The following is a 13,743-nucleotide window of genomic DNA, read 5'->3' as shown; positions in this document are numbered from 1 at the left end:
CCTTCCTTCCTTCCTACCTTCCTTCCCTGCCTCCTTCCTTCCCTCCTTCCCTCCCTCCTTCCCGCCCTCCTTCCCTCCCTCCCTTCTTCCCTCTCTCTCTCCCTCTCTCTCTCCTTCTCTCCTTCTCTGTCTTTCTTTTCTTTTCTTTTTGGAGTCTTGCTGTTCACTGCAACCTCCACCTCCTGGATTCAAGCAATTCTCCTGCCTCAGTCTCCCGAGTAGCTGGAACTACAGACACATGCCACCAGGCCCGGCCAATTTTCGTATTTTTAGTAGAGATGGTGTTTTACTATATTGGCCAGGCTGGTCTGGAACTCTTGACCTCAGGTGATCCACCAACCTCGGCCTCCCAAAGTGTTGGGATTGCAGGCGTGAGCCACTGTGCCTGGCCTAGAAATATTTTTTTGACAACGATATTCCCCTCCTGGAGGCTAAAACTTTGCCAGAATACAAGACAGTAGTGAGGGGATAGAGCAAGTGGAGTCTGGCCTGGGAGGCCAAACCTGTGTCACCTCGGTAGTCATCATTAACTGTGTCAACTGGGGGCAGGCGGCAGTGACTCTGTCGGGATTCAGGGTGTGTGGGAAGTCACCTCTCCACTCTTGATGACTGTATTTGACCCTTGGTGGCCCATGAAAAGTCTTCCCTCACCTCTGAGTCAAGGTTCCTGTTTGCTTCCTCTCTAATTCAGCATGAATGTCATCATCCCCAGGTGGCTCCTTTCTTCTTTGACTGAGAATTCTTGTCTCCCTTTTAAGACTCCCTTCCACCCAGTTTTCTGCTGTTCAATGCTAGGCCCAGGATCTCTTTGTGGCCCTCCCAGGGGATGGTGCGCACTTCATGAATACGAACCCCTGGAGGCTGGCCATGGCATGCCCAGTAGCTAAGATGGGCATGTTGGGAGGCATATGGGTGTGACCTCACCAGGTTTATCACTGCAGATTTATATTTTTTAAAAAGAAAGAAAAAAATACAAGATGTCATGGAGATGCTTATTGCTTTAATGTGATATTTCATTTAAGTTTTGAAATGGAGTTTTGAAATAATTTGCTTATGGATCTACATGAAACAATTTATGTATATATGGATTAGCATTCCTTACTGGTTTCATTTTTCCTGTTTTTAATGGGCAGCTTTCTGTTCTGGAGGCCCATGATCTGGAAGACATGGCTCGTGTTACATCCCTGATAAAGATCTATATTCCACAAGCATTTCTCAAAGACAGCAGTGGAAGTGAGCTGACCTACGCCATTCCAAAGGATGCAGACAAGACCTGCTTCAAAGGGCTCCTCCAAGCCCTGGATGAGAACCTGCGTCAGCTACACCTGACGGGCTATGGGATCTCAGACACCACCTTAGAAGAGGTACTGAAAAAACCGAAGCATGCTTTACTTATTTATGCTTTTTTGGCCATTCCACATTAAATGAAGAGATGTGGGTAAAGGGGAGGGGACGGAGAAAAGTGTGCACTTTTATTTACATCTGGGTTCTGATTGGTAGCATAGTAGACACCAATAACTGAACTTAATATGCTTGACAGGTGACAATTGTCCTTTAAGTGAAATGGCATTCTTTTAGCATTCTTTCTTTCTTTTTTTTTTTTTTTTTTTGAGACGGAGTCTGGCACTGTCGCCCAGGCTGGAGTGCAGTGGTGCGATCTCGGCTCACTGCAAGCTTCCCCTCCCAGGTTCATGCCATTCTCCTGCCTCAGCCTCCCGAGTAGCTGGGACTATAGGTGCCCACCACCACGCCCGGCTAATTTTTTGTATTTTTAGTAGAGACGGGGTTTCACTGTGTTAGCCAGGATGGTCTCGAACTCCTGACCTCGTGATCCACCTGCCTCGGCCTCCCAAAGTGTTGGGATTACAGGCGTGAGCCACTGTGCCCACCTCTTTTAGCATTCTTATAGTTGAGAAGCTTGGTGTCTTTAATTCAGAATCATGAGGTGTTTAAACAGTTGTCAGTAGTGGATGATTGCTGGTTGTAATTCTTCATGTAGAGTTGCCCTCCTCTTTCTGCTTCTGTCTGGGAGCCTCTGGCACCATGCTGGGTATCCGTAATGTGAGCAGGTTTAGCACGGGAACACTGCAGACGCCTGGTGAGGTCCCATCCCCCAGGTCCCACGTTTCTCTACCTGGATCTGAGGTGGATGAGACTACTCCATGTGGGTTCTTCATAGAGTACACTTAACGACAGGCAGAAATAGGCATTTCCTCCAGGAGGACGTTGCTGTGTTGTATGACCCAACGTAAGGCAAGCCTTGTTTGGGGTTCTTGAGGTTGGCTCTCTGTGTGGTTAGTATTTGAGCCTTAATTTTGCATTACTATTATTTATAGAAAATGTTGCAGATTTTTAAAAAATCAAGTGCTGCAAGTTAAAATTTTTAAAAATCTGCAAAAGTCAAAGTCTGAACATTCAGTTGTGTTTTGGAATTGATTCCTTGGGTTAGTGATGCAGGAGGAAAGGCAATCTTTTGTGTGATAAATCAGTGTGGTCCCAAGTAGATAGCCCCCATCACAAGTTTTGTCTGGAATAAATAATCATAAAAGATTGTGAAACATTAAAAAAAATTACAAAATGATTTTATACGTAGAATGTATTTGGTTCCCCAAAAACTCTGTAACTTCTTATCCCTGTTTTAAGGTTGAGTTAGCTGAGGCTCACATAGGGTAACTTCTTTACCTCAAATCACGAAGGTCATAAATGGTGAGCTCTGCTTAGACCTAGGGTTTCTGATAGTTAGCCAAGTTCTCTAAATGAGCCCATGCCTTTGTGTTTGATGTTCTGTATTCCATGCATCATCAGGACTGGAGTCCATCAATTCCCACTGCGTTTTAATAGAGCAAGTTAGAGTGCAAGAGACAAACAAAAAGCAGCCTAATAAACACACATGATGAATATGAGCTGTTTTCTAAAGCCAAAGGATGCGATCACTGCATCTTTTCTTGTCTGGCTGTCTCCTATTTTCATTCTTCAAGTCTCGACATGAACGGCGCCTCTGCAGCGGATTCCCAGATTCCTCAGCATCAATTCTGTTCCGTGTTCCCCCCACCCGCCCTCACTGCACTCTGAAGCTTTTCTTCACGACAGTTCTCCCAACTTGTTATGTATGCGTCTCTGTCTCTCCCATGGAAGCTGAGACCTGTGAGTGCTTGTGTCTTTTCTGCCCACCTCTGTACCAGCAGTGCCCAGGACAGTTGCTGGCACTCGTGGTTGTTTAATAAATGTTTTCTAAGTGAATGATGTGCTGAACCTTTCCAAAGACTCATCCAGCTATATTTTTAATATGAAATAAATAATATTTTATTATTTAATAAAACAATACATATATATGCATATACGTATATAACATACAATATACATACATATACATATATTATACGTATATAACATACATAATGTTATATATGTATATGTATATAACATACAACATAATATACGTATATAACATACAATATACGTACATATACATATATTACATATAATACACATATTTAATAAAACATATATATATATATATATATATATTTTTTTTTTTCAGGGTTTCATTGTGTTGCTCAGGCTGATCTGGAACTCCTGGGCTCAAGAGATCCTCCCACCTTAGTCTCCCAAGTAGCTGAGACTATAGGTGTGTGCCACTGCACCTGGCACCAGGCTTTTGATCTTTAAAATGAAAAATCTGAACAGTTTGCATGGTTTCCCAGGGAGTAACAATAATAGTCAAATTCCTGGAACAAATCTGTCAAAAATGGTAATGACTTTTCTCACTTATAGTGGGATTGCATGAGACGTTGCTGCCGTAGCTTTGGAGTTACCACAGAATTAAATAACATCTATACCCCCAAAAGGTACCTTTCCTCCAGGAATTTTTGGGAAACAGCAGTCTTCCCTGGGCCAATGTAGAACAAGAGTGAATTTCCTAAGCCTCTTTTCCCCAGATTGCATGAGTCAGATGTAGGTTTACAGACCTGCCGCTAACTAAAGCACCGTACTTGAATGCAGCTATGTCAGGCACCGCAGTTGTCACTGTCTTCTTAAATGTGAATAACAAGTCCAAATATTATATTGGAGGCTAATCGTTTGAATAGTTGACAGCTGTCAGCTGGCATGAGTCAGTTTCCCTACAGACAGAAGGAGGTGCTGCTTCCAGGGGTAGTTTTGCCATCCTGGGTCACTTGGAAAAGAAAAATAAAATAATATTTTTTGGATTATAAAGAGAAATTGTCAAAAAAGCCCAGACTTGTTATGTTCATGTCTGTCTCTCTAATCATTCACCAGGTTAATCCAGTTGTTTATGAGTTGTATGGCATCTTGTACAGATACATTGAACATATTCATAAGCTCACTGGACTCTCAGGGCAGGGAGGAAGACCCTGTGGGAATATGGACCAAGCACACTTACCAGTGAAATAATGAGTGTTCACCTCCAATATATTTACTGATTTACAATTAAACACATGCGACAGGAAGAGTGGGTGTTCCCTTTACATAAGTGGTATTTTGCTTGTTGCTAATAAAAGAGAAAACCTTGGTAATATTCTTAATTTTTATTATTAAGAAGAGTGAAATTTTGTGGAACATTTTGCTTGAATATTTTATGAATTTAAACATCACAGAAAAAAAAAAACCACAAAAACTGGTGAGGAGAGCCTTTATGTCCTGGGTAGATGCTTAGCTTTAAAATGTTTTGTTAATTATTGTGGCATATATGACCAATCAATAATATCTCAAGGTAAAATGTACATTTAGGGAGAGGCTTATTCATAACCATAGCACATGTAAATAAGATTCTTCAGTATGCTTCTTAGTAATTCCCTTCCTTCCTGCCTTCCCTCCCTACCTCTCTCTTTTTGCTTCCCTTCCTCCTTCCTGCCTACATCCTGCTTTCCTCCCTAATTTTTAGGTCTGTCTGAGTTCTTAGTCACATCTGAGACTAAAATGAAGAGCCCACAGAAATAACGTGTCAGCTGTGCTGTTTCGTGTTTGCTGTGCTTGTGTTACTCGTATTATCTGCAGAATCCTTTAAAGCCACTATCTCCTTTATAAGTGTTATTTTAGTAAAAACTAGATAAATCAATGTAAAAATCTACTTAGGCCCCTACGAAGCTGCAACCTGTTGCAACTTAAAGAACCGTCACTGTGGCCACAGAGGCCACCGTTGCTCCTACCAGTCTTAAATATAAGGAATTCTTTATGTCTGATAGGTTCCACCTAGGAATAGAAACTGAGATTTCCATGTTTCCTCCTGTACCCTCTGAGGTGCTGAGAGAGCTGGGGCTGGACAGAGCCTGCAGGGCCGCGGGGAGAGCTCTGCATCCTTGATCATGCATGGTGCTCTCTCACTGCAGAATGACTCCCCTACCTTGGCACCCTTACCTGTAGGTTGGGAATCATGGAAGGAACCACAACATAGGGTTGAAGGGAAGAAACTTCTAGTGCAGCGCGTGACACACAGACAGATGACATTCGTTCCGCTTGATAGGGATTTGCATGAGATGCCCTGGGAGGAGCCCCAGCAGGGGAGTGCCCCGGGACCAAGGAAAGCCTCCTGCAGGCACTCACAGAGGACAAGGCTGGAGCTGCACCCTGGGTGTGTCTTGGGGTTTAGAGCCTGCTCCCTTTTGCTTCCTCACCCACCAGCCACAGGCCCAGCCTCCCACCTCCCTCAGACCCATGTCCATGTTTCTCCTTGTGATGTCTGCCCCTTCCCCACTCTCATCTCTACAGAACTCGGGCCTGTTAAGAGCTTACTGTACTTCGGTCCTTCCATGCCCCGAATTCTAAACCAGTCTTGAAATCTCACTGCATATACCTCTTTTTTTTTTTTAAACAAGAGTTACCCATTTCACAATATTTATTTTGAACAGTTTTTATTTTTCCTATAGTCATGAGTTACCCATTTCCCAATATTTATCTTGAACAGTTTTTATTTTTCCTATAGTCAGGATGTTCATGGTGACATCATTTCTTTTATAAAAATGTGTCCTTATGTAGTTCCTCTCCTCCCTGCTTTAAGACACTTTGGTTGTTTCCTGAGTTTTGATTTTGCCGTTGAGACCACACGAGACCGAAGAACAGAGTCCTCCAGCTTCTCCATAGACTGATTCCCAGAAGTGCGATTACTGGGTTCATGGGGATAACCCTGAAGATCTGTGACGGGGTCAAATGACAGAGTCCCAAAATGATAACACGCATTTGTGTCCTAGATGCTTTTTTTCCATGTCCCTCAATCTTTTCATCATTTCAAAAGAAACCCAGTGCCTTCTAGTCACATTTAAGATTTCGTAACTGGCCTGTTGCCCCATATCTTCTTCAACCCATGGTTGCCATGGGAAGGGCCTGGGAGTCAGGACAAGAACATTGACACTTGCATTTATGTTTCATCACTTCCTGTCAGGGGCAACCTGAACAAATCACTTAGGCTGGACATTTATTTTAATTTCAAAAACTTTTTAAAGAGCAGTTTTAGATTCTCAGCAAAATTGAGCACAATTTGTGCTCAATTGCAAAATTGCACAATTTGTGCATTCTGTGTCCCTCTACCTCCCTTGCCCCCAGCCTCCTCCACTATCAACATCCCTGCAGAATGGCTCACGTGTTACAATTGATGAACTGACATGGACACGTCACCATCCAGCCCACTGGGCTTCACTCTGGCTGTTGTACGTTCTGTGGGTTTGGATGAATGTATAATTCCATGGATCTGCCATTATAGTATGATGTGGAACAGTTTCACTGCCCTAAAAATCTCTTGTGCTCTGCCTAGTCATTCCTTCCTGCCCCCAGCCCCAGCCACTGATCTTTTTACTGTCATTGTAGTTTTACCTTTTCCAGAATGCTGCAGAGTTGGGAATCATACAACCCTTGTGGCCTTTTCAATTTGGTTTCTTTATCTTAGTAACATGGATTTAAATTTTCTCTGTGTCTTTTAATGGCTTGATAGCTTATTTCATTGCACCACTGAATAATATTCCAGTGGCTGAATGTACTGTAGTTTATTTATCTGTTTACCTACTGAAAGACATCTTGGTTGCTTCCAAGTTTTAGCAATCACGAACAAAACTGCTATAAATATCTGTGTGCAGATTTTTGTGTGGACATAAGTTTTCAACTTACTTGGGTAAATACCTAAGACTGCAATTGCTGTATCATACGGTAAGAGTGTCTTTAGTTTCGTAAGAAACTGCCAAACTGTCATCCAAAGTACCTGCACCATTTTGCGTTTCCACCAGCAATGAATGGGAGCTTCTGTTGTTCCATATTCTTGCCAACATTTGGTGCTGTTAGGGTTCTGGATTATTGCCATTCTAACAGGTGTGTAGAGGTATCTCACTGCTGCTTTAATTTGCATTTTCCTGATGACATATGATGCGGAGCAACTTTTCATATTCTTATTTGCCATTTGAATATACTCTTTAGTGAGGTGTCTGTTTAGGTCTCTGGCCCACTTTTTAAAAATTGGGCTGCTTGTTTTCTTATTGTTGAGTTTTAAGAACTCTTTGTTAACTTCATTTTTCTCATCCCTACAGGAGGTTTATCTTCCCTATCTTCCACACACAGTTTTTGTTTAGGTCAAATCATATAATTAACACTGAGTGCAGGTTACATATTGCTAGATTGTGACATAAATATGAGGACTGATCAATATTTTTCTACTATTTGTATCCAAAACACATGTGCAGTGGTGTATTTTCAGATTAGACATTGTTGTATTTTAATCTGTCTACATTTTAATGTTACAGTATACCTTGCATTATAGAATAACTTCTAAAAATTCTTTTATGCTATGTATTAGTCCATTCTCACATTGCTGTAAAGAAATACCTGAGACTGGGTAATTTATAAAGAAAAGAGGTTTAATCGGCTTAAGGTTCTGCAAGCTGTACAGGAAGCATAGCAGCATCTGCTTCTGGCGATGGAAGGTGGAAGGCAAAGAGGGAGCAGGCATCTTACATGGCAGGAGCAGGACCAAGAGAGAGTGGGGAGGTGTCACACACTTTTAAACAACCAGATCTCACAAGAACTCACTCATTCGCTATACACTACCAAAGGGGGATGGGGCTACACCATTCATGAAAACTCCACCCCCATGATCCAGTCACCTCCCACCAGGCCCTACCTTGGACATTGGGGATTGCAATTTGACATGAGATTTGAGTGGTGACACAGATCCAAACCATATTATGCTATATTCCTTAAACATCTCTATTTCTGTTTAATAGTCACCTTTCTTTGACAAAATATTTATATTTGTACTTTACCCATTCATATTCCTTTCAGAAATATCTCAGCCTTTCTCCTCTTTGCCTTCTTTTCTTAAAAAATATATGTTTATGTACTTCATATGTAAAATTCCTAGAGTAAAATCCACTACAAGTTTGACAAATGTATAGAGTTGTAGAACCACCACTCCAATCAAAGTACAGAGGAGTTTCATCCCCACCACCTTCTGAAAAGAATAATTCTTCCATGTAACCTGCCTCTGCAATTTTTTAAATTCAGGATTCATGTTCTTGCTATTAGTCACCCCCAGAACAGCAAGAACTCCTCGTAAGTCAGGGAGGAGCAACAGAACAAGTTGTTCAATTACTTTGGAGATGTAGTACGTGTTTCTTCAATTGCTTACAGTAATTTCTACTTTCTACATTTAGTATGTGCTTTGCACATAATAGGGCTTAAGTAAATATTGATTTACTAGATTTTACTTATCTCTCTTTTTCCACATCTCTCACACACACAGATGCTAAGAAAGAAATTATCTAAGGGCAACCATGGGCAAAGAATCTAGAATATATACAATGTATATGAGATCTAACAAAATATAAACAGTATATTTAGAGCTGTTTGAGAAAGGTATCTTAAATTGGAAAAAGATTGGGGCTTTTGGAGAACCTTCTTTTGTTTGGTAGAGGCTATAAAATGTCTATCTCAACCAATTTTGTCTCTTCACACTTGGCGAGCATTGACTTTCCTTTCTTATATCTGTCATTGATCCAGAGTTAGCATGGCTGTTGTAGCACTGAGGCTGCTTTTCTCTTCCTTCATCTGCATTTTGCCTGATGACTTAACAGGAGTGAGGAGCACCTGTCAATTAACTCTCCAGTTTAGCTCTTCAGCTAAAAAGCATATTTTATTTCTAAACTGCAATACACTTACTATAAATTATTATCTCCAAAACTTTACCTACAAGCTAGTGAAATTAAGATTTAAAATGGAATCACGATAGTCACCAGTTTCATTAAGGCATCTGTACTTTCTACTCCAATGCTTGGACCTAAGGACAATACTGGCAAGTTACAATGTTTAATTTGTGTGGGATGGGACCATAGAGAGCTAGAAGACTTAGCTTTGCCTACGGAATATATTTGCAGCAATCTCTGAAGCCAAGACAAAACTTTCTGGCATAATGCAAACAGAGTAAATTTTTGCAGTGTATTTTTAAAAATAATTTTGAAGTTTCTAGTAATGTTTTAGAAAGGTTGGTGAGCCTGCCTGAGATGGGAAGTTTCTTTCCTTCCGGCTTGCTAAATACGGATTAGTGGGTTCCCTTTGTACCTTTGCCAAGGAGGTTCTGGATGCTAGTTCCTCAGGTGCATGAACTCAGCTGCCCCATCCTACGCAACGTTAAGAAGTCAAGCCTGAGCCTCAGATGTAGGGCTTGATCTTTTTGTTTTTTGACTTTTAAGAACGATTTTTAAGAAAAAAGAATTCCTGTACTATCTTTGCCCATTTAAGTTTCAGTTGTGCCCCTCATGTCCCTAAGAGCAAAAAGATCCAGTCCAGGATCACGAGCTACACTCAGTTGCATGCCTCTTTAGTCACTGTCAATCTGCAAGGATTCCTCAGTTTCCTTGACTTTCATGACCTCACTATTTTTGAAGAGTCCAGAGCACGTATTTTGCACAATGAGCCTCAATGTGAGTTTGCCCTATTTTGCTGTGATTGGTCAGGTTATGAATTTTTAGCTGGCACACTCCAGGGGTGATGCTGTGTCCTACTGCTCCTAGCTGCCTGCTGCACAAAGCTGATCTGCGCCATGGCTAGTGGGGTGATATTTTATCCCAGGTAAAGTGGAAAGTGGTATCTGCCAGGCTTTCCCACTCTTAAGTTAATTTCCTTTTCTCTCTCCTTTTTTTTTCTTGAGGATATATTTTGAGACTCTCTAAATTCCACTTTTCTCACCCACCAGTTTCAGCATCTTCTAATGTTCATTGCCAGAATTAAAAATTATTACTATGGCACTTGCCAAGTGGTAATTTTTCTAATTCCATCATTTCTTCTATGTGTTTTAGTTGGCATTGTCCAGTAAGAAAGAACTCTCTCTTTACTCCATTGACCTATTTATATCGGGAGCCACTCATAGCATCCTATTCTACTCAATGAGTTACAATTCAGTAGAGTCATTATTGACTTTGAGGCTCATGTCATACCAAGTTGAGCCGGTGGGAGGTCTTTCATGCTGGTTTTCGTGCCCTTTAACTCATGCCTCCTACTCTTTGAGCATTTTCCTGCTTCCTGACAAAACAAGATGTTCTAGGATTACCATTCTTTCCCAGCCCTGGCTCGAGAATCAGCCATTTCTCCAAGAAATCCTGGCTGCTCAATATACTCATGACGGCTGGGGTGTTGCTGCTCTGAGGTTTCCTCATGGATAAAGTAAAAGATCCACCTCTATTTTTGCTTCTCTTTCTGCCCATAAATAGAAAACTAGGAGTTCAACTCCACATGGCATCTCTAATTCCAATCCAATTACATAGCATTCATTTAGTGTTTCCTCTTGCCTTACTGGCACCACCCTTCTCTGATACTAAGAAACTCAACTTACTCATTCTTATGCTACCTTTTCCCTCAGTCCTCCTGTGTGCAGCTCATCTTCCAAGTTCTCCACGCTGCTTTGCTGCTCTGGTCACATGCCCTCTTGTGGGAACCTGCCCCACTCCAGCTGCCACTTTGTGTCGGCCCCAAACCCTAAACTGGTGTCTTCCTTACCAAAAAAATAAATAAATAAATAAAAAGGAAAGGAAAGAAGGAAGAAAGAGGGAAGAAGGAAGAGAAGGAAACAGGTAATTTTTGAGAATCTGTTCCCTTTTTCTTTTATGTGACATCCTGTTTGTTATTGTTGTTGTTTTCTTTTTCTTTTTCTTCCTAAAGAACAATACATTCAATATTTTGAGGATTCTTCATTTGGGGGCTAAGGTCCTCTTAACTTAGAGCAGCCTCAGGGTCTAAGCATTTATGCAGACAGCCTGGTGTCTTGTAAACACTGACTGTGCTATCAGCCCTTCCACTGGAGTGCTGTGACCCATTCTTTGCATTCTGTTTATAACAAGGTCTTGTAGGATGTCACAGAGCCTGAGTGTGAACTACAATTGACCTTTTATAACTTATGTCTTTTAATCTTCCCCTTGTACGAATAAGCAAACTGAGAGACTAAGAGACCAAAAAGATAATGAGTTGACCAAAAATCAGAAACTGGATTTTTTTTCATTTTGTGTTGGACTCCAAAACTTTCTGCACTACTTTCCAACTTCTACTGTTCTGTAGTCTCCAGGGACACCTCAAATCAACAGCCCTTGTTTCAAAGGTGTGTTGACGGTGTGATAGTTCTAGGATAGGCTAGATAATGGTCCCCCAGCGATGTCCACGTTCTTATCACTGAAGCCTGTAAATGTTACCCATATGGGACTGTGGCAGGAGATACCCCAAAGTATCTGAGTGGACTTGATGTAATCAAAAGGATACATCTAAAGGGGATTGAGGAAGGTCAGAGAGGAAGAAGGTGATGTTATGATGAGGCAGCAGTTGGAGAGATGAACTTTAAAGATGGAGGCTGGGGCCATTGGCCAAAGAATAGTGGCAGCCACTAGAAGCTGGGAAAGTCCAGGGAGTGTATTCTCTCTTGATTTTAGCCCAATAAGGCCTATATCAGGCTTCTGACCCCCAGAACTGTAAGATACTAAATACATTGTCTTAAGCCACCACATTTGTGGTAATTTGTTACAGCAGTGATAGGAAATCATACAAGCTCCTGTAAAATAACAAATCTTGCTGCATGCATTGTGTTAGCATGTCAGGGGACAGCCCTGCCCAAGGTTCCACATTTAGAGAGCAATTGCTAGTACCTCTAGTGTTTCTTATCATCTAAGTTGTCCATGTGTTTTCATCTTCTGCTTCTTTGAAAAGCAATTGCTTTGGGGAAATGGAAAGAGTACATCTTATGTTACCTGTAGGTCAAGTTTGGAAATTCTTCCTCTGCTCAAGTCATCACTCAGCTGGGTTCCATTGTCCTTGTCTTACAAAAATTTGGCCAGCTTCATAAATTTCTCTAGCATCTAAGCAAAAAAGTACCTTGCACTGAGCATCTCCAGGACACAATCCATCAAACTGACACTTTAAGTGTAGATCATATCTGGGGTCTCATGCTGCTTGACAATGCCCTTTAAACAGAGAACCCAAAAGGATGGGGCATAGGATTCATGGCTGAGGGATTGATAGCACAATCAGTGTAGAGATGACACTGGGCTGTCATAAATGCCTAGACCTCAAAGCTCTTTTAAATTAAGGAGACGTAGATCCTCAAATGAAGAATCCCAAAACTTTTGAATTTACTGTCCCTTGAAAAGAAAGAGTAGATACGCCATAGGCATTGCTTTTAAAGCCATATTTTTATTGCATTTTAAATTACTTTCATGCTAGTTAGTGCCCTTGAAACTTAATTTCATCATTTCTTATTTTATTCTTATTTACTTTGTGTGATGAATTTACCTAAAAATTAATGAGTAGTTTGACCAACTTGATTGTCTTTTGACTTGAGAAGCTTATAATTTCAGTGAAATTCAAAACACTGGATAAGATTGAAAACAATATTCTACTTCTTTTATATGAAAGTCAGAAGATGTAGGTCTTATTTGGTCCATTTGAATTGGCCTATGGCCTATGTTCAGTTACAATGATGGAAAATACCACCAAAAGAGGAGGAAGACGTATGTATAAATAATATCATTCCATACTAAATGCACAAACGCAGCATTCTTCTTAAACTGGAATGTGTTTCCAGGACATTAGATGTTTAGCCTGCATTCAGATAACTTCCTGTGCAATTGCTTAACCTTTATTTCTATCTCTTTTGGAGGATTGTTTATATGTTTTGACCAGGACTTTTATAATCTCAGTGAGAATATTTTTGCAGTATTTTGCATCTCCTCGTAATTATTGAGATGAAACAGTGTTTAAGTTTCTTTATTTGAATTACTTTAAAAAACCTGAAGAATGCCTTTCAGTAGAAATATTGATTTAAATATTGCTGGAAAGTATGTATCAGATAAGAAGGAATGCAGTGAGACCTCAGTTAACATTGTTGATGGGTTCCTGGAAACTAAAAATTTAAGCAAAACAATTTTTTTCCCCTCATCAACGTTGTAGCAAAATGGCATTGAATGAGATGACATTGTTTGAGGACCTGCTGTATGTCCTTTTGCTTAAAGTTGCTGTTGTGACCAGTAACTTACTGATGATGCTGAGTGAGGACTTACTGTAAAATGATATAATGTGGAAATACTATGTTCAGAAGTCAGTGAAATGCTAGGAGCCTTCTTATAAGTTTTCTTTCATTAAATCCCTAGGTAATGTTCTATTCTGGATGCTAGGGTTACCTGAAATACTTGCCAAGGAGAGTTTTACAATTGTTGTCTAACTGTGTGATTCAGCGTGAGAATTATAGTGCAAAATAACCAAAGCAAAGTC

The 13,743-nt window shown here is 40.7% G+C and overlaps 1 protein-coding gene across 1 annotated transcript in view; it reads left to right on the top strand.

Annotated features, from left to right (window-relative positions):
* Positions 1–13,743, top strand: part of ABCA13 (ATP binding cassette subfamily A member 13) — a 505,863-nt gene that overhangs the window by 259,351 nt on the left and 232,769 nt on the right. Inside the window, exon 41 of the mRNA XM_025379476.1 lies at positions 1,134–1,364. Coding sequence (XP_025235261.1) covers positions 1,134–1,364 — 231 coding nt within the window. The remainder of the gene's footprint in view (positions 1–1,133; positions 1,365–13,743) is intronic.

Source organism: Theropithecus gelada, chromosome 3 (assembly GCF_003255815.1).
Source record: "Theropithecus gelada isolate Dixy chromosome 3, Tgel_1.0, whole genome shotgun sequence".
In the NCBI taxonomy this organism is placed as follows: domain Eukaryota; kingdom Metazoa; phylum Chordata; class Mammalia; order Primates; family Cercopithecidae; genus Theropithecus; species Theropithecus gelada.
The sequence above is the reverse complement of the archived record's forward strand: the minus strand, read 5'-3'. Positions and strand labels throughout refer to the sequence as shown.